Source organism: Aythya marila (assembly GCF_965140915.1).
Source record: "Aythya marila genome assembly, chromosome: 2".
Classification (NCBI taxonomy): domain Eukaryota; kingdom Metazoa; phylum Chordata; class Aves; order Anseriformes; family Anatidae; genus Aythya; species Aythya marila.
Genome location: NC_139043.1, coordinates 118,920,767 through 118,946,253, shown reverse-complemented (window position 1 = coordinate 118,946,253; position 25,487 = coordinate 118,920,767). Strand labels below are relative to the sequence as shown.

The 25,487-nt window shown below is 40.2% G+C and overlaps 1 protein-coding gene across 5 annotated transcripts in view; it reads right to left on the bottom strand.

Annotated features, from left to right (window-relative positions):
* CHD7 (chromodomain helicase DNA binding protein 7) overlaps positions 1 to 25,487 on the bottom strand; it is a 128,761-nt gene that overhangs the window by 44,373 nt on the left and 58,901 nt on the right. For all 5 annotated transcript variants that reach the window (XM_082754275.1, XM_082754277.1, XM_082754278.1 and 2 more), the window contains 4 exons: positions 13,570 to 13,991; positions 5,202 to 5,340; positions 2,063 to 2,200; positions 942 to 1,007 (listed from right to left, as the gene is read on the bottom strand). In XM_082754275.1, the coding sequence (XP_082610401.1) occupies positions 942 to 1,007; positions 2,063 to 2,200; positions 5,202 to 5,340; positions 13,570 to 13,991 (765 nt within the window). The remainder of the gene's footprint in view (positions 1 to 941; positions 1,008 to 2,062; positions 2,201 to 5,201; positions 5,341 to 13,569; positions 13,992 to 25,487) is intronic.

The following is a 25,487-nucleotide window of genomic DNA, read 5'->3' as shown; positions in this document are numbered from 1 at the left end:
ACAAAGCCATTAATGATGTTGTGGCAGTACTAATAAAATAAAAATAAAACAAAATAAAACATGAACCCATAACAAAAAATATATGAATAAACACAACTTGTCCTCATCGAATTTGAAAAATTAACACTTTGAGGAGAATAAATATTTTGGTTAACTAAGACCACCATGAGCTTTATATCTATATATCTAATCAAAGCTTTTTTTTTTTGTCCATCTGTAAGATCAGTCAGAGAACTAACTACACAAAAGAGTCTATAAAATAAAATTATTAAACTCTACTCAGAGTTTAATAATTTGGAACTACAAAGGCCAATCAAATTCTCAAGTAGATTAGGGGAGTCTGTAGCAAAATAAGAACATAATTAGTGATCAGGGCAGAATTAAAAAAGAACCACATTTAATCAAACAATATTTTCTTCACCATCTTAGCACAGCAACATGGACAACATGGAGCACACTAAAACACCTCTGTATGTAATGTTCTTGATCTCAAGTAAACTTATATGGGCTGCTAAGTACAACTGTCAAAACATCAAAAGTTATGGGCAAGAACTTTTTTGTTTTAAACTACAAAAGGCTAAGACTACAAAAATCCTAGGATGCAGAAGGGTTCTCTCACTCCTCAAACTCCCGTGAAACATTACTCTAAGTGAAGAGCACAGCAATTTTTGTCCAGGTGTATGCATGTGGAAAAAACAAATTTCTCATTTGAAAAGATGCAAGAAAAGACCAGAAGACTAAACAAGCAATCTCTTTTCTATATGCCTATCCAAAAGCATTATAAATAGTATCTAAAGACATTCTTAGGGAACCAACTCTATCCAGTAAAACAATTTTTTACTTAGAATTATCTAAGCATTTTTGAGAACTTAATGGGGGTTTAGCAGAAATATGCTTAGCTTGTTTAAAAATGTGGAGGGAAGAGGTTGTGTTTGTTTTACCTTTTTCTTGACTGAACGGCTACTCATGATTTTCTCCACAACAGGACCTTCAGCATCAGCAGATTCCTACATCACAAATACCATACAAGAATTATGGCTGTGCATATAGTGGTTTTGATTCTTACATACTTCCTTCATTAGAAAACTTCAAATATTTTTTTCTAACAGGAGTTTAATACACAGAAGTGTTTTTTTTCCTCTCAGCAAGAGAACTGAGAAGATTCAAATACATTTAATGCCATAATAAAAGATCGAAGGATACTTGTTTAAACACATCTTTAAGAGCTAATGGAACTCCAGCTTTCTCACAAAGGCTGGCATGCACACAGAGAGATCAGTTCACCTCTCCTAAAATTATATATGCTGTCAGCACCAAACAGTCTAAATATTAGAAGACATTCAGGAACGCTGGTTGGCTGTGTAAATGTCCACATGATAACTATCAACATTGCATGTGATTCCCACTGACACAACAGCAGGCGAACCTAGCAAATTCTCCTTCTGATAAGGCACAATTAACAACGAGGATCACATACAGTATTTCAGAGGGCTTAACAAATTGCCAAATGAAATACCAAAGAACACGTCTATATTCGCCAATAGGTTATCAGTTAGTTAAGTGAAGGAGTTCTTTGAAAAAGCACTACAAAACAATGAGATTGTTACAACAGTCATTCCTACATTATTACCCCTCATCTTACTCAAACTATTTTATCCATCATTTACATTGCACAGAGAATAAAGTGTACCCTGCTGGGTACTACAAGGCAGTAATTTCATAAAGGGGTTCTTATGGTGCCTAGCAGCAGGGGACAAGCTTGAGTGGTTTATTAAAGTCACAGAAGCCAGACCACTGAATTCAGGGACGTAAATTCAGACTCCTAGCAGTCCAGTTTAGGCTCCCTTTAGGTCGAAACTATTAATTTCAAAGAACTGTGTCAAATTGCATATCACCAGCTTGTAAACAAAGTCATGAATGAATATATTCTTAAGAAGGTAAAAAGCTAATGCCTTCTGGCACACTGTGCCAACCAAGGATGAGTATCATTCAGAAAAAGAACCCATATTTGAACTCTGAATTTTGCAGTTACGTCCACCTTTCCAGCCCATTCAAATCTGACCTGTTGCTCTGACTGAGAAGTGTTTGAAGGAGAGTCTCTTCCAGCAGCATCAGCATCATCTGCCTCCTCATCTGAAATCTTGAACTCCAGGTCTTCTGTGTAGCGCTTCCTTTTCACCTGTCTGCTGGAGCGTCGCTTCTACATGGAAAGCATTGATGTTTTTCATGACAAATGAAACTGATAAATTGCACAGTAACTGAGAAAGGTTCTTCATACTTCTCAAATACACTTGTGTGTAGTGAACACTATTTTTTTTTCAGCATCATGGTAGGAATCAAGACAGTACCATTCTAAGTCCGTGCCTGTCGGCTGCTCTTAACTTTTGTAAAAATAGAACATAAACCACAATACTTCACGCTTGCTCTGAGACCTAAATTGATAAGGTTTGTTTGATTTTAGCATTCCAAGAAAAACAGTAGAAAAGTAAAAGGCATATCTCAGAAAACAAATCAAAAGCAAGAAGTTACACCATGTCTACTACAAACTTTGACAGTTGGCCAGCGCAGGAACCAAATCCCACCTTTCCACAGCATGGCTCACAGTGTTGGTGAGCAGTGACAACACACTTTTGCAGTCTCCCCATCTCCCCAGTTGTACCCAGATTATCTTGGAGGGGAAATACAATGAAATATGATTTCCTCACTCCACTGACACACCACTGTTGAGAAAACCATCCTGGAGCAGAGCATAGGAAAAGACCCCAAACACGAATAGAGTAGAATGAAAAAATTGAACCACCCCAAGTGAAAACGTAGTTCTTGTCTCCCCCATACCCTCATCTCCAGGGTGAGAGAAAGATTCAGAGAAGCTGCAGAAAATCTGCAAAATATACAAGCACTCATTTGGCAGAATTTGCGACATATCACTCAGTGTCAGTCATCACTTTCTGCAACAATAAAATTCAAATTCCCAGATAGTCTGCATCAGGTTATACATTTTCAGAAGCTGATAGCATATGCTGTTGAGGGAAGCTGTTAAGTCATCATTAAATATCTCAATGGGCTCACATACATATTTAAAAAAAGATACTGAATTTCAACTGCTAAAAATCCATTTTTATGAACTGATATATTAATTATTTTTTACATCTTTCTCAGCTTAACACGCATCTTCTCTGGTACATGCAAACACTTATAGAGCTTGTTCAACAGATCTGTCTGTCTAAATCCAAATAAATGAAGTTTAAAATTTACTTAGCTCTTTAAGCACAAATATTTGATGCACTTTAGAAAATAGGAAATTGTCTTAAACTGAAAATGCAATTTTTGAGCAAAGACATCTTTTAAACAACGCTGATGTGGTTTCTACCTTTAACACGGTAACTTATGGGGTTTTCCACATAACTGTAATATGATAGCGATATTTTTATACTTGAAAATAGATGTTACTTGGCAAATTTACACCCTCATTTCCATAATCACTGCTGGGAAAACATCCATCTTCTTTTGGCTCAATAGGTAAGTCTTACCACTATTCTTCGTGCCAAATATCTCTTCTTCCATTTCCCTGATAGAAAGGAGACCTCAGACATAATGGCAACCCTCTCTGATGTTTATTGACTTGGTTAGCTTCCTGTTTCCTCTGGTGTACACATGAGGCTTTGCAATGCTTATGCATCTCTGTCAGAAACTGTGCATACATGTACTTGCATCAGATTATCTTTTACTCCTTAATTGATCTATATGTGGAAAGGCTTGTTAGCAATGCTAAAAATCTGTATGGCAACTCAACAAAAGTAAATATTCCTCTCTGAAGATACTAATGCATCATTTTCTGCATTACTAAGCAAGATCTTTATAGGTGACTCAGTATTTAAGAACACAATGGAGTTTCAGACAACCACGTAACTACCTCAGTTGGGAAATTCATAACATGTTTATTAATCCTACCTGTCGTAGTGTATATGGTTGCAAACCTTCCCTAAATTTACATGAAGAAGTGGGGGGATATATAACATGCAGAGTGTGAGGAAAAACATATTAAGAAAAAAATACATAATGCAAAGACCCTAAGAGTTGTGTTTTAAATGTAAAATTTATCACCCAGGTGAACTGCAAAAAGAGAAAGTTTTGTCGCACTAAATTGAAAACAAAAGACATGCATATATTTTAACTTGTAGATAGTATATAATGAGTATATAGTGACTTGCAAAATAACCCCCCCCAAAATCAGCCCCCAGGATTCTTCTACAACTTTTGTTAGTGCTGTTAATCAGGCTAAGAGACTTGTGACACAGGATGGAAAACTTGTTCTTCAAACGTTTTAAAGCTATGGTATATCTCAACTGTTCTCATTTAGAATAAATGGCTTTCATGAACCAGAAATACTGTTTGCTCTGTTGCTGTATTTTATTTTTTTTTCTATCTGGAATACTCCAGACCACTTACATTTTATTATCCTCTAGATCTATTCTGGAAAATGCTAAGAACGAAGGCATAAACTGTGTCTTGTTAGGACATCACTATTTGGCAACCTTTTCACCAAGCTACTTCGACCACCAATCATTGGTCTCAACAGCTATCTAACTAGAAGCAAGCTGATACGCAATTGCTGAATGCAATAGACTCCAGTAGTAGTACCATGAGTTTAGGAATTTCATGCTTTTTCCATCATAATTTGCCTGTATCCTTTCATGAGGGAATTCTTATTTTTAATGCCCACTCTAAGCACTGCCAGCAGAAGCAAGCCAGGAGCTGAGTACTTTTAACATGACTAGCAGCAGAACACGTGAAAGTTCTTATATATGCTCTATTCCTATTTCCAGATTGTCTTCATGTGAAAGAAAGTTTAGAGAGAAATTGACAGGTGGGCAGTGTTGGAGAAAAAATAGCATTAGCTGATGACTGCCAGTCCTGGAAAAGGGCCCTTAACATATTAAAGTGGTGCAGTAACAAGTCCCTGACATGCAGACTTCCTTCATCCTGCTTTGTCACATTTTATTTTTGATTTCAGGTTTCTAACGCCAATGCAAAAAAGAAACAAGAGGCTTATTATAAGCAAGACCCCATAATGCTGTATGAAGTAGGCAGACCAGAAGATTCAACACCATAATCTCTGTCCTCATAACAAAGACCATGAGAACTACCTTTCTCACATCTAAATTGACAAAGACTACAGCGAACTTGAAAGGTAGCATTACCTGAACCCCTGGGTCATCTTCATCTTCTGGATGAGGTGACGGTGGTGGAGTTTTTTCCAAATCTGAGTTTTCAGAACCTTCCTTTCCCTTGTTAACCTTTTTCTTCGCAGCACTAGTTTCAGAATCTGTTTTCTTGTTACTAGAAGAGAGGTATTTTTAATCAATATTTGTAGTAAAATGTAAGCAAAAAGCACTTAACAGAACAGTTAATCGGCAAGATGTTTATTCTCAGTGACTTCATTATTTTCAACTGCCTTGCTTTTTATTAAAGTATTTAAGCATAACTGTAAAAACCAATGATGCATGGGCCATTGCTATGTGTTTCCCATTCCTTAACAGTGGAATGGGGAAATATCCTCCCTTTGGTATCTTAGATAGTGACAGTGAACGTGTCTTCAACGAGAAACTGAAAACGAGACCGGTTAAGAAGAGCTGCTCTGCTCAAAACCTGCACTATCTGCACAACCTGACACACGTGAAGAGAAAGAGGGTTACAAGTGCACTTTTCTTGCTATTCCATGTGGATGAGGCAAGTAAAAACAGAGGAATCATTACCAACACAAGGGACCAATGGTGAAAATTCTTCATTTTAGTTCAGGGTCCCTGTTACTTCCAAGCAGTGGGACAGGAAAGATGCTTTTGTGTCAGCTCTGAGTGCAGATGTGGAGACTCAACATGCGTGACAGCAGTGCATGGCGCTGGAGCAGTGCCTCCAGGAAGGATTCAAGGCACTTTACCAGACCAGGTTTGTGGTCGTCAGCTGCAGCTACCTGGACTGGCTACCTCACCTTGACACTTCTCACAGGTTTTCTACCTTTGTATTTCTGGTGAGAGGGGGAAAAACCTCGGTATCTCAGCATCTGCATGATATTTGCAAGCTATTTGCACTGCTGGCACAGAAAGGTTTTGGGGGTTGGTTCCGTCCACCCCTTATGAAAACATTTACCTCAGGAGGTGGAACTGTATCTCTCTAACTGCACCAAGACCTTGAGTGTAGCTCAGGGTGCCTGTATCAAAGCCCAGCTTTAAAACACATCGCCACCAAGTCAAACACAGAGATGACTTTCAGCAGCGCAGAGATAAAATTTTGAAATGGCAAAGAGGAAGAACTGATGGTAAAAGCTAGAAATCTTCAACACATTTAGTCTCTGAGACTGGTGTGGGCTTTTGCTAGCATGTTTACCCCTCTGCGGTCTGCCCCTCAGGCCTGGCACTGCTCTGAGGCACCATTTCTTACAGAGTCACCGAATTGTTGAGAAGAAATCTGCTCACATAGAGTCGCTCACTGGTATTTGGCGAATGGGAATTACTGATCGCCAGACATTATTTCAGTTGCTTCTACACGGCTTCTGCTCCCTTCGTGTTTTAATTTCACACCCAGGACACCGTCTGGGGTTTGTTTTTCCTGTATAATTCCCAGGCTTGTAGCTTCCCAAACAAATAGCAGCTTTGCGCTTATTCACATTGATTAGCGCATTCGTCAACCGGAGGCATGTTTTGGAGCTGCAATTTTAATTTTCTGACTACAGTTATAAATACATATAGTGCTTTGGTTGTGAGACACAGCACGGCCTCTTCCGCAGCCTGTATTTAAACTAATATCAAGTTAAAAAAGAGGAAAGTTCAAACGTGGAAACGGGAGTTTTGAAAAGACATTTTTACTATGGTGAGATTACAGGGAGCCTTTTAGAAAGGAAACACCTCAAAGTGGGACAATTTTTGACCAAAAAAAAAAGGAAGGGAAAAGTTTGACACCGCCGAGGGGAAGCGAGCCACCAGCGGGAGGAGAGGCACAGAGCGCGGCCAGCCACCCCTGCCTCCCGCGGCCGCCCCGGCGCGCAGGCCGCACATGGCCAGGAGTCTCCCCTACTATGCGGCTCCATTTCCAGCGTTTATTTCCGCTCTAACTGCCACAAATTACACAATGCTACAGCTGAAGCGGGGCCCCCGGCCTTTCATCTGCGCGCCGAGAGCGCTCGCATCGCCCTGGCAACCCGCGGCCACGTGACCAGCACCTGCTCCGCTGGCTGGCGGCCACCGACTGCAGCCATCTGCTTCTCTCAATCAGCGCCCCAACGCTCCCGACACCTGCGCGGCCGCGGGTTTTTTTTATTTTTATTTTTTTTATATATTTTTTTTTGTCTTTTTTTTTTTTTTTTTGGTTTCTCTCTTTTTTTTTTTTTGCGGTCCCTTTTTATCAAATCACGGCAAAGCCGCTTCCAAAAATAAAAACAAACAAACAACAACAGCAAAAAACACCAAACCCCGAACACCAAACCCCACAGCAAACTTTACATATTTCTCGGATTTGTTTAAATCAAAGGTGGGCCTGTCAGGGGGCTGGCCGGCTGCCAGGTGAAGCGAGTTGACAGGCTGGCGCTTTTCGCCGGCGACCTCCATAAATCAGAGCAAAGCGCGCAATTAAGTTTAGTAGTAGTTACCGTGCCCTGGGTGCACTAGCGCATATGAATAACAGGCTTAAAGTCTGGAAGAATAGCGTGGCCTGGGTTGGATAAAATATCCGCCTGCTGAAAGGCAGGAAAGCCCTAATGCCGGCCGGCCGGCCTCGGGAGCGCTGGGCCACGCACATCCCGGCACGGCCCAGACAAAGGCCCCGCCGGAGGCTTGAGCGCTCCCGTCAGATCCACCCTGACAAAGATTTCTTTCTAATGCCTGTCAGACCTTCCCCCGCTCCTGGTGACAGAGACTCCGAGCTAAACGTCTTCCTAGGAGTATTTCGTGACCTATATATACCCACGGGTTGTGCTTCGGCAGACTGAGTCACGCTCGGTGAGAGAGCTGCACGCTAAGTCAGTCGGACACCATTTCAAATCACCCCCCTGACAGGCTGGTTAAAAGCAGACACGCAAAAAACAAGCCACCAACTTGGGGAGAACAAAGGCCACGAGCAGATTTCACTGAGAATTTTAAGTTTTGCCATTTTTAAATATGTAGCCCCAGTTCCTTTCATGAAAAGTAAGGAAGTAAAGAATAAATAAAGCAAAGAAAAAGAGCACTGTCTCTTGGAGCGAGGTGAGGCTTTGTGACCTGGCAGCTTTACCTGGCCTGTGGGACCATCGGCTGCCTTGAAACGCCAGCAAGCCTTGCTGCTGCCTGCTTTGCCACAAATCCCATGTAATTTGTTCCTAACAATGAGCTGTACCCGTTTTTGACTCAGCCTGTCTCACCTCCCAGCGGTGACTCATGCCCTTGAGGAACAGTGTCTGGCTGGACCAGAATGACTTTTCCTCACTGTAAGTACAGGCAGGTAAAAATCTCTTTTTAGAGGCTCTGGCATTATATTTAGGGTCTGCGTGTCAATCCTTAACTTGGGATGCACATCTCATAGTACCTTACTCAGGAGGTATTTGCATGCATACAAAACACTAAAATACTTTCTAACAGTTAGGGGATGAGCAAGAAGACAACCTGCAGAAGGTCAGATGAGAGAACAACAAATAAAAACAGGGTCTGAAGAGGAAAACAGTGAGTAGGATAACAGAGAAGGAAGCACAAATTACAATTTGAGAACAAGTATGCAAACTTTAACAAACCATGTTTTGTGTCACATAGCCAGCAGCCACCTACAGGGAGAGGTCAAACTCCAGGATCTCAGAGGGCCTAACCGTCTGACCTAAAAATACCCCCAAAAGCATGGGATGCTTAGCAGAATTAATAGGGTAAGTAATTAGCCCTCATATTTACAGTGTGCAACCATTTCACCTGAACTGGGTGACTGACAGGTCTGTTTATTAGTGTAATTTATGATGGCTCTCAGGATTTGGGTGATGCTTCTTTTCTGTCATATAAACATTCAAAATAAGTCAGACACTATTGATCCCTATTCTTCCACCTGGGAACACTATCCTATAATAAATTTCTGAGAGGATATGGGATTAGAAATATGTTGTACATCCACTGCAGAGCAACAAATCCACAAACCTCCCCAAAACCCCCAAATACATCCCAAATACCACCCTCTCAACAGGCTAGGACCAACAGTCTTTCTGCATTGCCTTATCTACAGTAAACATTTATTTTTTTAAAGCTTCTATTCTAATCAAAACCCCTTTAAAAAAAAAAAAACCACATACATACACATAAATCTGTTTTAACATGTCACAGAAGTAGGAAAAACAATAGGATGACAAGGTTTATTCCAGCCTGACAACTCAGCCAAATCACTAAAACATAAGCTTTGGTAACAGTGAAGCCTGCAAGGACTGTCTGTGGGGCAGGCAAAGGTAAATATTTGGCAGCTGGGCTAGTTCAAAAGGGAGATGAGGACAGGTGTGAAAAGCCACAGCCTCAGTGGACGTGCGCATGGAAATCTTGCACTGTTTCCTGTCCTCTCCCACAGGCAGCCCCTTCCTGCCTTTCTCAGGATGATGTGAGCTTCGGAGTGGAAACTACCAGTACCACCTAGGGACCTCTCTTCCTGTCCCCTGGCTCCCTAAGGTACTGCATCCTGCTGCTCGCACCACTCCCCCTGTGCAGCAGCCTTTTCCCACTTCCGCAGCCAGAAGCCATCCCCTTTCCTACACAACAAATAGCTAATTTGCGCGCCAAAAGGGTCAGTCTCCACCTCCCTCTAACAGAGATAATTACACCAGAGCTAGCACTCCCCATGAGAGCAGCAACCCACACACCCTACCCTCCACCCCAGGCTGCTGCTGCACGTGTGGGAAGGACACGAGCTTCTCCTGGAGAGGAGAAAGCAAGATAAGAGCAGCTCTGCAAAGCACAGCGCACTGTTCTGAGGAGATGGGGAAAGAGACGAGCTCCAGCAAGGAGCTGCCATTTGGCCCTTTCAAGTAGTTCCTGCTTCTCCCACCTTAATCAGTGGCTACTCTCTAGGGTTTCACAGGAAGCAGCGGGAGAGCTATCAGCTGTGCAGCAGCATGATCTTCTCAAACAGGTGGTCCGCATCTCCTCCAGGGACAGGCACAGGAGGAACAGACATCTGAGCCATGACTTTGCAATTTAGTAGGACTCCTTGCCTTTCCCTGTCCATCTACTTTCAGAAAAAAAAACTCTGCTTGCTTTGCACGTGCCTGAAGCCAGCTCAATAATGTGTAAAGCCGGTGTAATACTCTGCATCCGAACAAGTTAATGAAAGCCCTTCGTTTGTGACCTTAGGTATACCTGTGTTTTAATTTTTGAACCTGACTAGTTTGGTTTACAAAATATTTGTTTTGCAAATGGCTTTTTACCAGCAACCACTGTATTTAGTCTTCAGTGTTAGCAGGATTAGACCAATATTGATTGCAAGTGTAGTAATACCACAGTAACAGGATCTTTCTTTCAAAATCACCAAGTAGACAGGGCAACATACTAGCTCCCAACTTTAGTGTTTTCTTTCTTTTTAACACATCATGGGACACACAATTCAAACTAGCATGAAACTAATCAGCTTCTTCCATTCTCCAGTCTGACCTCTCCGTCACATTAAGATGCTTTTCAGTGAGACAGGCTGCTCACTTTGTCAAAACTTACACCAAACACAGAAGAAACATGAAGGACAAAGTTTCTCTCTATTTTTTGATTCTGTCCATTTAGTAAGAGGATTATACTGTTGGTCAAAACTTAAACTGAAATGACAGGGTTAAGTTTTGAGCTATATTTCATTACAAAATGGTTAAGATACAGCATATGTCAAAATTGGTTATCTGGGACTTGATCTGTTCTAGCCAAAATAAATAAATAAACAATAAGGTTCTTTGATAAATCCATTTCCCATGTCTGACTTTACCTGAATTTTCCATGAGTGCAAGACTGCTCTTCTATTAAAATTGATTTCCTCATTCAGGAAAGAAAACCATTTGTTTTGCACAGCATTTAGACATCTAAATCATACTACTCTTTCCAATGCTTACAAGCAAAAATACTTAGCAACATTAGAAGTAATCACTTGCTAGCCATCTTATTAACTTTCATCATAATATTTTACTTTTACATAATCATACCGTAATCTACGTGAAGCTGCATGAATCTTACTCATCTCAGCAACTGTAATATCTCCTTTGTGGAGTTAGCACTGCTGAAACACTGCAGCCCAGTCGATTCATCTTTTAGGCCGTTGATTCATTTAAAAACTTTATCAATTATATGTCACTGGACCAACTCCCCCATTCGTGATACTGCCAAAGCAAGCACATTTCTTTCACTGATTTAAAATTCTTCAGTGGCACAGCATCCCAACACAGCATCAGAGCTCTTCAAAGAAGTTTGATACCGAAGCTGACAAGACCACAAAATGATAACAACGTCGTTTTCAAAAGAGCAGTTGGTAGCAGCGAGACAAGTCCATTAAGGGAAAAAGTAGACTTTCTCGACACCTCTACGCAAGCATAAGGAACAACACCTGCTCTTTAATGCTGCTCCAAACACTTTTCTCTCACAGGTAAAACAACAGGGCTAAGTAGCTACCAGAATACCAGAATGTAGTCATCTAGCTACCTATCTACAAGAGTTATTGCGTGGGAAAGAAGATAAAGCCTTTCTACAAATACAACTGAGAGAGCAGTGATTTGTTCCTTCAAAGGAAATGCTGTTCCTTTAATCTGCACGACATATCCCAAGACATATTAGAGAAGACATGCAAAGAGGTGTTAGGATTGAGTGGAGAGGACAGACAAGTTCTGAGGTCTGACACGCAGCACAGCCACAGGAACCCACACCACACTCCTTCTAACCATTGCTTATTAAACAAAGCTTCATTGCAGTCAGGACCTTGTAAAACTGCACTACTTGAGAAGTCCTACAGTAAAAGCTTTTTTTATTACTCGGTGCAAAAATTGCTGGGAGGAGATGCTCTATACTACACAATAATACGGCCTGTTCGGCCTTCAAACCAGTGAATGTATGGAAATGGAACAAAAAGGTTACTTTAGCTGATACAGTATTTCAGCTTCACTAACGTGTGCTGAGAGATACAGCTTAAAGAGTTTTTCTAAGCTGCGATTTATTCTGTATATAAAACCCAACCTTAGGACGGGCTGGAACATAGCCTGTGTAACTGCAGCAAGAGGATAGGCTAATCAACCGTAATTTATTGAATGGTTCACACAGGCGGTCAGAACAACATTTGATTTTTACAAACCAGTGTTTATATATTCTTTAGGAAACACTGTCTCTGTTAATCTAAAATAAATAAATAAATAAATACAAATCCCTATCTTGCCAAAGGAACAAGTAGCTTCATACTATCTGTGCCTCATTTAGCCGTATCAAAACTACCCAATAGTCAGTCTTGCAGAATATATGCAAAGCTGATTCATTAACTGCAGTTTTTAAACCCTGATACAAATGGATTTTGCAAACTGATTCGGATTAACCAAGTCTGGCTGTGCTTCCATCTGGAAGTTATATTTTATAACACTAGCCACATCTTGAAAAACAGATTCAGATGTTTGGAACAAATTCAGAACAGTTGTAAGAAATTCTAGGTACAAATGAAAAAAAAATTGAACTTTAATGTCTTTTTCCTCTCAGCTTTCTTTCAAGTGAGCATTTATAATCGTGGTGTTTAGGGAGTTGAGGGGTAAGGAAAGAATCTGCATTATTATCTATGACGTATTTACTCATGTGTAACAGCGGTTTGCTCTTTCTCATACTACTCCGTAGCATTTTAAGCCTATCCTCATAAAGGGACACAATGCCAAGTGAAAACAGCTAAGAAACAGGGTTGAAGCATCTGGTCCTCCCACAAAGGCTCTGTGCTAGAAAAATTGTCTTTACACGAAACATTAAAATGGGTATAATCCCTAGAGCAAAGGACACACTAACGTATATTGATATCCATATAAAAATGCCTTTTTAACTGCAAAGCTTATAACTCATGGGTTGTGTCAGTATAAAATAGTGCCATACAACTTGTAACAACACTAAGTACCTAACTTACTTCTTTATTTAGACAAAAACATCATCAAACCTTTTTTTTAATTATTTTTTTTTTCTCTAAGCCCTTCACGTCTGGATTTTGGTCAAACCTAAATTACTGTTGAAGCAATTTAATTTCTTAATACACAAACCACACACAAGGACAGATCAGCATTGGAAGAAATGGAGTTAGTTTTGAAACCTAACAGATCCAGAAATGTTTATGCCTTGAAAAGAAAAATTAACCTCGCTGGGTATGGCAAATACTTCTGCCTTTCCAGCTTATTTAGAATGACTGCGTAGCCATAAACAGGAAAGCCATACAAGAGAAACATACTTGAGAAGTTCCTCAAAAACATGGTATTGCAGATGATTGAGGTCAAATGACAAAAGATTTCCTCTCCACCCACTCCATTTAGCGCAGATATTCTAGAAATCCCACAAGCATGTTCTTTTTCTCTAAACATATAGAAGTTTCCAGACTTACCTATTCTTTTTGCTGGTCTTGGGTTTTGGCGTGGTATTTTTTGCTTTCTTTTCCTTTGGCTCTTTAGGGGTCTTAGGGACTTTGGGGGTCTTGGGTTCCTTCTTTTCCTTGGGTTCTTTCGGATCCTTCGGTTCTTTTTTTGCCTTGGGCTTTTTCTTTTTCTTCTTCTCTTCTTGGGAGCAATCCACTGAGTTCCTGGTTAGATTCTGGCTATCAAGTCCCCCAGGAAAGTCTTCCTTACCAAAACTTTTACTGGGACCTTCGGCAGCAATGTGATTGTTTTTCTTTTTCTTTTTCTTTTGCTGTGGCTGCGGCTCAATCGATGGCAGATAATCATCACTTTTCACTAGCTGGGTATTCGGTCCACTAACCTGAGTCATATCCGGCACTGGTTTCTCTAAAAAGGGTTCCGACGGAGAATGCTGAGAGAGAAACAGAAATAAAATTTTACATTTGCAGCTTGGATTTCTACAACTTTGCTCTTTTGGAGCAGGAGGTTATAGAGGGAGAAAATACTATGGAGAAGATTAAACATCTGAAATACTACACAGTAAACCAGTGTTAAGAAGAAGCTTTCTGCAGTTAAAACAGTGGCAAAATCACCAGAAATTCTTGATGTGGCAAGGGTAAAATTATTCTATAATAAGGCTTTCATACAAAGTGGAAGGATAGGAAATATTTAGGCTCTTCAACACTTAGATACAAAAGGAAAGCAATTGTTATTTCAGACATTTCTATATTCAGAGTAGTTGCTGGTAGAATAACTTGTTGCAAGTCATTCTGTTATACAGGGAACTTGTCCTTTGGGAGAAAAAAATAACTTTCTTTCTTGCCATGCAACAAGGAAATGAATATATTCACAGACTGTATTTATACAAAATCAATCAGGGCAATTTACGTTGGTTCAGGATGTGACAGGAGGTATTTTGATCAGCACGTGAAGGATTAAGCCACTTTAGAGTGTAATATGTTGTTACATTTTATGTGAAAGAATCCCAGCTCCCTGCACATAACCGAAACAGATTTGTAGCTGCTACAGACTGGACAGAGTAGCATTTTAAGCATTTGTGAAGCTGCAAAAGTATCTCTTTTTCAAAGTCCAAGTGGTGCATCAGCCTCATATCACACTTGTACTTCATAAAAGGAAACCTCTGCCAAGCGCCTGGACTAAGCACACCGAACACATTTGCAATTATTCTCTCTTTAACGGTTCTGTTCTGCCCAAAGATCCATGAGTCTGCAATGAAAAGATGTCTAAGCCCTACCATGACTTTGCAGCGTATCAAAGCCCTGACCTGCTTCTCCTCACTGCCTGCCTGCAGCTACAAACTCAGGACTACAGCGCTTTTCAAGAAGAGAAGTAATAGCATGACACCGTACTGATGCTTTTCTTACAACTAAATATAGGGTCAGAACATTTTCCCATCCTCTTTATCTCCGTTTTTCTCCTACTTTTCACTTCCCTAGAAGTTAAGTCGGCATGATTCTAGGTGGCAGAGCTCCCCATTAGCTGTGGTCACGAAGGCTAGCCATTTGAGGTGTTTGATCCACTGAACTGGGGAAAAGAAAGGTTTATAGCAAATCAGAATTTTACTTTCAGAAACAGGAGTACCTGCTTGTAATATTATTTGCATTTCATTTCATCTCATTTCCTCTTTTTTTTTTTTTTTTTTTCTCCAAACAGCATTTAGTAGTGGCAAGCGTGTAATGAATGACTACAGACCCAGCCTCTGAGCACACGTGAAACTGATGCACATACACAGACATACAGTTTGACCACCTCAATCTGAAAAACAGCACACCTAGACTTAAGAAATAAAATTCTTAATACCACTGTGTGAGAAAGTGAATACACGTGTATTTTTAAAGACATATTAATATAGCTTTCTGAATGTAAGCAAAGTGAACTAGTGCAGTCCTATTTTCAACATTTCTCCAAGCAGCAAAAAAAAAATTCCAACCATTCACTATACCCCGAAAACACCAACATGCTCAGAAGCTACCCAAGCAGAAGGACCAAGGCCATCAAGAAGTGAAGACAGCCCTTTTTCTGTCTGGGAGAGTTTCGAATAGTATGAGCAAGACACCACAGTTCTTTATGGAGGAGACTCCAGGACAGAGGGAAAACCCGAGGCTGACCAAAGGTCTGGGTCTGCTTGGCTTCATCAAAAAACTTCCAGGGTGACTTCTGCATGTTCCTTCCCATCCTCCACCTGTTTAAGATACTTCTTAGTGCAACAGGGCCTTAGTCACAGTGAAAATCACTTCAAACCTGATGCATCTAATTCATTACCACCACATCCATCAGCCCCACCCCAAGGCAATGTCACGGTAGGCATCCTGAATCAGCACCTCTTCTAGAAACCTTATGGTCACAACGATACTTGGATAACTTCATGCTGGAAAGTTCACAGAGACTGCATATCTGTACTGAAAAAGCTGGCCTCAGGAAATCAGTGATGCCAGTGGGTCCTGCAGTCCAACTATGCATTACAGAAAACAGAGATGATATAAAATTTTCTATTTGTCTTTGAATTTTGTTGACTGAGTTGGATACCTCCTCAGATTTGTTCTGTGACATAGAACAAAACCTTCTTCTCAGCCCCTCACATCATTATATATTTGTACTGCCTAATGTTGGTTTTTAGGTTAGAAAACACAGGAATACCACACAGATCACCTATAACACTTTTTATTCTTAGGTTTTCAGATCTGTACTTTTAACCTACATTTTCCCAATGAAGACACTACAATTCTCTGTTTTGTGTCATTTCATATCTCAAGCATTCTGAATTTTTCAGAGATTTCAAGTCTCAATTTCATCAATGTCTTCACTGAGCTGTCCTCTTTCTAAATACTGCTCACTTGCTGTATCTAACATCCAAGAAATCCAAGTTTTCCTTTCTATCACTTATAAAATGTGTATTTAGCAAGTACTTTATGTTTGGTAACACACTATTTGTTTGCTGTCTATGACTCATGTATGAGGCACAACTTTTTAGAATAAATCAGAGTTGGCTGTTTCATCATTTTGTAATTTGTCCTTTAAAGCATGTAAAACAGCCAAGCCAAAAAGCATTACAAACTGCAAGAAATACAGTAACGCTGCCTAAATATAGTTCTATAAAACTTGCAAGGTTGCACCTACACTAGTGATATGACCATGTCACTGAAGTCAATACAAAGTTTTATATAAGCTTGAGTAGTCCAATTACCTTTTTAATCTAACTTTAAAAAGTATTCATTGTCTCCTTTCTAGTATTGTTATTTATGTATTTATTTTAAGAACTCTAAACAACTTTCAGAACATTCCCCAGCAAATTTGATCATAAGACAGATAGCTTTCTGAGTCTCTACAGCAGCAATGTCAGCCCTTTATGATTTGACATTTGCAGCTTTAGTGCAAGGTCTGGCCATCGGGTTACACACCAAAAACAGTAGCAGATGCTTCCACACCGCAGTACTCAGTAATCTGCAAAACTGTGCTCAGTGCAATTCTGTAAAATGTTACCTCATGAAAATTCAGATTCTTACTACCTCAAGAAGGTTATCCACAAGAGTCATTCTCAACCTACTCTTAAAGCCACGTTATCTATGTATTACATGCAAACCTTACATATGAAATAAAAATGAAACACTTACTCCCTTTTAGTTGCAGTGCCAAGGTGTGTGTATAACCAAGCATACAAATTAAAATGCCGTGATTTTGTTTCACATCATTCACAACCCCAAACACAAAGCTACAGAAAGCCCACTTTTCCTTAATTAGGCTTTGGTCAAGTTTCCTTTCATTTAAAAATACACTGTTTTTGCCACATGCAACTCCCTTTGCAGTTTGCGTGTTTTATAATTCACTTATAGGTGACCTTGTAAACCAGAGCATTCTTTCAAAGAATGGGGTGTGATTAACATCATTTTTCTAGGAAGTCTGTGCCTGCGCTTTTTGCGATATTCTAAACCAGTGCATCCCTTACTGACAACCCCACATTGCTCCCTAGTGTGAAGCTGTGTAGGAGCAGCACAAGTCTGGTGAGCAGAGGAGACTTGAAGCAGCACGAGGGATGCATTTTCTTACCCAAACCCTGTTGTCCACTCTTTCTTAGGAGGGTAGAAGAGGAAGAAGAATAGGCTTTCACTAGTAAATATTAGTTTAAGCCTACCACAGGGAATTATTTCAAACAGTTCTACTTCTGTAGATCGACAAAGGATTAACTCTAGTTACAGGGTCATAATTTCTAATGAAAGGACCCCATTTTCCATTTACAAATTAGTAAAAGATTGGTAAAAATTTATAATACACAAGACTGAAAAAACTATCTGTGTATTTCACATAAATCACTTCCCCTGCTGTTTTTAGCCATAACAAAGCCATAATTTAGCATGTTGGTACAGAATTTAATCTTCCACAGGAGAGAACCCATTGAAGATTAAACACAAATAGGTATTAATCCTATTTGCTATTGCAGCAGAATTATTTTTGCCATTATTCGAAATAAGGTGCAAAAGGTGCTCAAAAACACTGGTGTGTTTACTAGACCCACATCTCTTTAAATCTTTTAGAGAAAAACTGTTTTTGTAAACATTTAACAAAGAACAGATGGCCTGTTTTAATCATGCGAAAAAACCTGGAGCTCACATTAATACTCCTACCACAGACTACTGGGTCTAGTCACCTCCCTAACCGGCAGCTCGGTACAGCCTTCAGTAATACCATTTAATTTTACAATGGACGTTTGCTCATCAATTCCCCGCGCCTGACAGTTGATCAATGCTATTAACATGCAATATCACAATGCAGGACACTCCTAAAGATCGCGGCTTATTAGAGCAAAACGGCAAATTCTTCACCAACTCCGAGCATTTGAAATAATTTGCAGCTCAACAGGTTGCCCAGCAGAGTAACACGCTTCTGCTTTACTGTTCAAAGCCAACAATATTGGAGCAAGTTTTACATGAAAATGGTAGTTTTTGGAGGGCAGAACCTCCCTTTTCTGGATTGCAAACTTATTTGTAAACTTCCAAACAGCCCAGATTTGATAAATTAAGAATTCAACTGCCTGCATTTCATGGCTGCTTCCATGTTCGGATCTGAGCTCACTCCCCGCAGCCCAGAGAAGCGAGAGATGTCTCCGAGCAGGCCTGTTACGTAAAGCAGCAGGACGGACAGGATGCAGGATTAACCCAGGGAGGGCTGGTGGCAGGGAGGGAGGCTAAGGAGAATCTTTCTGTTGCTTGAACAAGGATTGAACCACAATCAACCGCGCTTAAGTGCTGAAAGCAGATGAGTGGCAGCTCCCCAGCGGAGCAGCAAGTTGAGCCAATATTGAGCTGGGAGGGCTCTGAAGCAAGAGCAGTGAAGTGTGCGACGTGACTCAGCTAACCTGGTGAAATTTAAACGTCAGCCCGAAACAGAAAAAAAAAGTTCCTGTTTCTTTTTTATCAGGACTATTTTAATTGCCAGACAGGGTATTTCCAGTCTCCCTGGTCTCTTCCAACTTTTTGAGAGAGATCTACTGTAACCACACTTTATTCATGTTTTCCTGGACTTTGGTTTATTAACCGAGTTGTGCAAGAGCAGAGTAAGCACCCAATCAATTCCCACCTGCTCCATGCAGCAGCAAATTTCATGTCAGGTAAATTATTGCTGAATATTCCATTTCGTAGCAATTACATTCCTGTTAAGTTCTCACCTTCTCTTTGGAAAAACACATCAGCAACCTGTGACCAAAGAAAGCTCTTTAAAACAGAAGAGGGACTACAGCAGCTCTACGCAATTCTACACTGACTGCGTATCCTTCCTGACAGCACTGTCCACAGGGTGTTTAAAGGCCATTGCATGTATAAATTGCCCCGTAACTCCTTCTTTCAGAAGTTAATGAAAGGATTCATCATCTCTCTGGATTATTTAGAGCAAACTACTCATCCCTGACTGTCCTCTAAACAAATCACCTGGAAAGTTTCCCCATCACTTCTCCATACACCGCTTTGTCCCTGCAGTTCTCAACTTGTCCCTTCGACGCCTCCAGCACCAGGCCTGCCCTGCTGCTCCCTCCATCTGAAGCATGCTTTGGCTTCTCTAGCCCAGCATTGTCCTCCTGTGAATTTCACATATCAGTAAAAACTCCAGAGTAAACAGAAATCGACACGGCCTCAGAAACTGCGTAGTAATTCCTATAGTAGCTAAAATCCACAAATATCCTCAAGAACATGCTCATACCTGTAATTGTTTCCAAGATCTGTTGCACTGGCAGGTTTCTTTACTCCTTTACCATGAGTGATGGTCCCTTCCCTTCTGTGTGAAATGTCTGTCTTGAAGTGAAGATGTGTAAGTCTTTTTTTTTTTTTTTTTTTTTTTTTTAATTTTACTGTATGAAAATACTCAGTAGACTTTAAAGTATTTCGGGCAGCATGATGCTGAAACATTGGTACAGCAATAGTTCAGAAACCCTTCTAAAAAAAATGGTAGTTCCAAGGTGACAACTTGCATGTATAGACCTACCAACACCGTCAGTGATCTTTTCTGTAATACGGGAAAGATATCACACCAGATGAGAATGGAATGAGTCTATTTTGCAAATAGACCAGGCAGGAATCTTGTAGCTTACTAAATCTCTCATACTTCTACAAAATATGGGTGAAGAAAGTATGGTAAAGAGAAGTTGATTAACACCTCCTTATCAAGAAGTAACTCGACAGTTAAATATCAGCTTGTGTCAAAAAAGTTCATGTTTCAGTGAAGTGCTACTGCAATATAATTTTATTTCTTAAGCAGTTTTCCTACTCTGTTATTATGGACTGAGACCTTTTTTTTAAAAAACAGATACAACTACTGAAAAGTTAAAACTTGCTGATGCTGTAAAGTTTTTGGAAGAACTCTGAATCAAGACAACTGCAATTCTCCACCCTAAGAGTGGAATAGAAATGTTTAAAACCAATCTTCATGCCCTCAGCCACCACTGCAAGAGCACAATCATTGCTGCTTTGGTGGAGCTGAAAATATCAACCCATTACCGTGTGTGGAAGAATAAAAACATGCTATACAAAATGCAGAGTTCTTTAATTGAGTCTCAGCACAACCATGGTATTAGAATTATTTTCTGGTCATGCCCTTCCGTGGAGCAACACAGATTACAAAAGATGAATGACACTAATGCGGCCATCCAAAAAAGCAAACATCACATTGTATTTTACAGTAATCGCATTTAGCAATGTTGTTTTGTGCTCTTGTAAACTGGGAGAGATTACACATGCAGGGAGCACTGATGAGCTCGTCCACAGCTCCCGAATAACCAACTTCGCCTACAAGATCCCTTCCTGCTGCTCACCATGGGTCAGAACCAGCATCAACGTTGAACAGACAGCACCAGACAACCTCCAGGCCCTCCACATCAGAAACTACAACAGCTACCATACTGATTGCATACAACCGCTAATGTGATGGCCTGCAAGATGAACATTTCAATACTTTAATGTTACACATTACTTTGTAATATATCCTAGCTTAGACAGAAGTGTAGGATTGCTCCCAGTGCAAGCAGGGCAGGCACTAAGTATTACACAGCAGTAACCAGCACAAGTCTGACTCTCTGCTCTCCGGCATCCTTGCATAGACTTAGGATTTTGGCAATTTTTTCCCCAGCTTTGGCTGCGGTGGCACACACTGGGTGGGACAACGAGGCATTGAAGTCTGGCAGTGAAACCCAGGTTGCTGACATTGACAACTTGTGCTCTTCCCTGCACAGCCACACCAAAGGAGGCTTCACTTTTGTGCAGGCTCCACTATCAAGCAGTAAAACATACCAGAAACGTGCCAACAGGAGTTCAACTACACAAGTTTTGCAGAGGTTGTACTGTGTCAGCTACACCACAGGTGGGTAAATAAGAGGTAGACCAGCAAAAGTCCTACTGGCCCATAAACATCTTTTTCTTAACACCTCAATGCTGCCAAGTAGGACCTGTATTTAAAAATTTAGTTATTTTCCTTACAAAATTGTGCGTATTCACTGCCCAAGCACAACTACCAAGATACTTAATGCTTACTAGAGGACTCCTTGTAGTAGGTCTTCCACAAGGTTTATCACAGGTCTTTTCCAACCCCTCTAAAATGAGGTGGTGGCTGTACAACTGCAGGCAAGAGAGAAGTCATGCTGTACACTAAGACCATGCTGGGATGAAATGGTATCCAGAACACCTCGTATTATGCTTCAGCTCCTCCAGAACAGGGGGGAATAGGAGAGGAAACACTCTCAAATATTCAACCAAAACAATAATAGTGAAACTGCTATTACTGAACACACCAGCCTTATACAGACTAACTTAATGTTTCAGTGTATGTACCAGCAGAGTTGTTGTTCTTGGGCTTGCCTCCATGTTCCCAAAAGCCATTCAGCTTCACTGTGAAAATGAAGCAGTTCCTCTGTAAAACGAGCACATCCTCCTCCCTCCCTCAGGCACATTTCCCAGCCACACTTTGAAATCCAGGTTCCCGCAGGAAGATGAGATGCGTACTGCCCTGCACACACCATCGCCTCCAGCCGATTTCCTTCGAGGCAGGTACTGCATGTCAAATACGCAGCAATTTGTCCCCTCTTCCAAGTAACCAGTTCCTCCATCATGCTGCACTCCACAGGTTACGTGTCTCTGGTATCAGCTATGAATCCTCCCTAACACCCCCTGTCCAGATAAAGAAAACCCAACAACACGCTCCTGACTTGTGTATTAAGTGCTTACAGACTGGAGACAGTAATCAAAACAATAAATGTCCCCTAATATATATATATATATATATATATATATATATATATATTAGCAGGAGATATATATATATATATCTATCTCAGGAGATATATATATATATATATTTTTTTTTTTTTTAAAAAAAGTCTCCTGCTTAGAGGGACCTTACCTGGCTCACAGCCCCTTTGGTCAGCATGTTCCCAAAGCGTTACTGAAACCCGAATGAGTGTGACACAGAGCAAACGGCTTCGGATTTATGACTTGGGGGGAAACCGAAGAGCAGCCTGCCTGGTGCAAGCGCTGCTGCTTCTGGCCGCAATGGACAAACAAAGAAGATCTGCCTGGGATTTTTGTTGTGACAAGCACAGTAATAATAAAAGCATTACATGCCACACCAGCACAAGAGGTTCTGGCCTGCTGCTTTTTTCTCCCTACCCCTTCTAACCCCCCAGAAAAGGGAAACTTACAGGAAAACCTATTTAACAGGCTATATATGTAAATTATGAATTATGCATGTAAGGTAATCATATGTACCATATTTATTTCCATACGATAGAAATATATATATAAATGTATCAATAGAATCAGAGAATTATTAAGGTTGGAAAAGACTTCCAAGATCGTCTGGTCCAACCATCCCCCTACCACCAATGTCACCACTGAACCATGTCCCTAAGCACCACATCCAAGCTTTCCTTGAACTCCCCCCGGGGATGGTGACTCCACCACCTGCCTGGGTGACCCTTTCCAATGCCTGACTGCTCTTTCTGAGAAGAAATGTCTCCTCGTTTCCAATCTGAGAGGCACATACAAAGCGTATAGATAATATGTATATGAAGTGCATATATAAATTTAAAAGCTGTGTCTTTGATTTGTAAAATCTCTGATAAACTGAAGTTTTTTGTTTTTTGGTTTTTTTTCTCCCCAGCATGCGAGAAGTCCTCATACTCAGCCAACCTTTTTACTCTAGCCAACCTCAGGGGATGCCCAGGTCTTGGGAGGCAGGTGGGGGGTTCCCCTGCCCACCACACCTTCTCTCCTGGAAATGAATGAGGGCAGCAACTGAGTGCTTGTTGATACAACTGTTGCTGACACGTTCGTAAAGTAATAAAATACAGCAACCACGAGCAAAATGGTTTCAAATATGTTTTTAGAAAATTACACGTTGTGTTTGTCCCAATATATTAGTAAGACTTTAGTTCAGATAAAAGATGTCTGTCACTTTCCTAGTCCCTCGCTTACGTAGGAAAGCTGAAGCCCAACATTTTTGTTTTAGAGTTAATTTAAGCCCCACCATCAGATTCTAGACATGTGAAACATGCATTTTTAAGAAGCCTGCACATATCAAAAATGTAACAATAATCACTTTGATAAAATCCGTAGAGAACTTTTAACGAGAAGTTCATAAGAGGTTGCAGGTAGAAGTGATGAAAAAAAGAACAAGTTTTCCCCAAAGGTATAAATATTTGTCATGTTATAGAAGCCCAAGAAAAAGAAAATGTCCTTAGGTGCTTAAGAGCCTACCAGACACAACAAAGGACTCAAACATGAGTTTTATTGCTGTACATAAAAAGGAAGTCCCACTTAAGCGCCACCATACTTCCACAATGCCATCCATAACTGTTTTCATTAAATAATAAAGCATCTTCCTTTATGGAATTCTTCCACTATTTGCAGCAAGATTTTTCAGTTTTGCCAGGATGTCTTGCAGATAAGACTTACTAACTTAAGGAAAGTGATCTTAAAGCATTAAAAGAAACCACACACGCTACAATTTGGTTTCAGTTTGGGGCTGAAAAACTTCTGGTTCATCAATATTTCATTTGGATGATTTGCAACAGACCCCACTAGACAGATAATAAAATACCCCTTTTCTTCCCCTTGCCATTGCCCCCTTCCCCAAGGGGGAGGTGCACTTTATCCACAACCAAAAGACAAAATCTTCTTGATTCATTGTTTGAGCTAATGCAATTTTTTTTTTTTTTTTTATACTACAACTTGTACTCAAGGCTTTTGTACTATGAATTTAAAAATAACAACAAACAAATAAAAACCCACAGAATTCTCCAACCCCATGGACCTCTGATACATTACAGTACAGAAGGCATCACCAAGGCAATGAAGTTAAAACACTTTTTCCTCTTGATTTTCATCTTCTCGTTTGCTGACTTGTTCTGATGAGAAGGTTCTGATCTCAGAATTTCCCAAAAAAGGCCATATTTGGTAAATGTTCTCTGATATATGATGATATCCACAGTAACTCAATCATCCTGTCTGTAGTGTTTATGTCTACTCCAAATTTCAAGATGTTTTACTTGCTGCTATTCCAATCTCACAGCACATGTGAGCGTGCTTACTAGGAGGAGATTCTCTGTTTAAAATGATCTAAAAGCTAACATTTTGTTTTGATGTTCAAAATGCCATTTCCTTAGTTACAAAGAAGTTTCACCTCAGAAGAGAAAAAGAAAATCCCCAAACCCACTAGCACTTTTATTTCTATTAGTTGTTTTTTAGTAAGTTGGAGTAACTTTTCTAACCCATTTATCTAGCATTAAACTACTCTTCTCCAGCAGAAATTCAGAAGGTTTCTTCAGACATTACCCAAGTGAATCACCCTGCAAGCGAAGTAGTAAACATGCACTGCTGTCTTGAAGAAAGAATAAAATAGTCCACTGTAACCCTAGGAAAAACTATTACAAATTATAAACATCCTTTAAATTTCTAAATTGCAGTCTAAATTATTATTTCAAATCCTTGAAAACCAAGAACTCCCCTAGTTCATGTCACTTATGAAACAAGTTCGACTTCCCAGCACTTTTTACAGCAGTATCTCAAATGCACAGACCGGCTCCTCCCTAGTTACTTCTAGAATTGCTGCCTTGTTCAGCACACAGGGTGGATGGGACTCTTAGATTAAATCAGATCTGAATGACTAAGATAATATCCTAAAGAGAAGACTCATGTTACCTTGAATACTTACGTACAGACTGCAAGGAGATGATCTGTGCTCAGAGCAGTGAACATCAGGAAAGCTAATTTTCTGTCCATTTTTTCCACCAGCCTCAACTCACTGTGGCACTTTTCTAATTTTTTTTTCCCCACACTTTTTTTTGTTGTTGCTTTGTTTTGTACATTGACATACAGATTTTCTTCTAAACATAGATCTCCAGCAGAGGACTTGC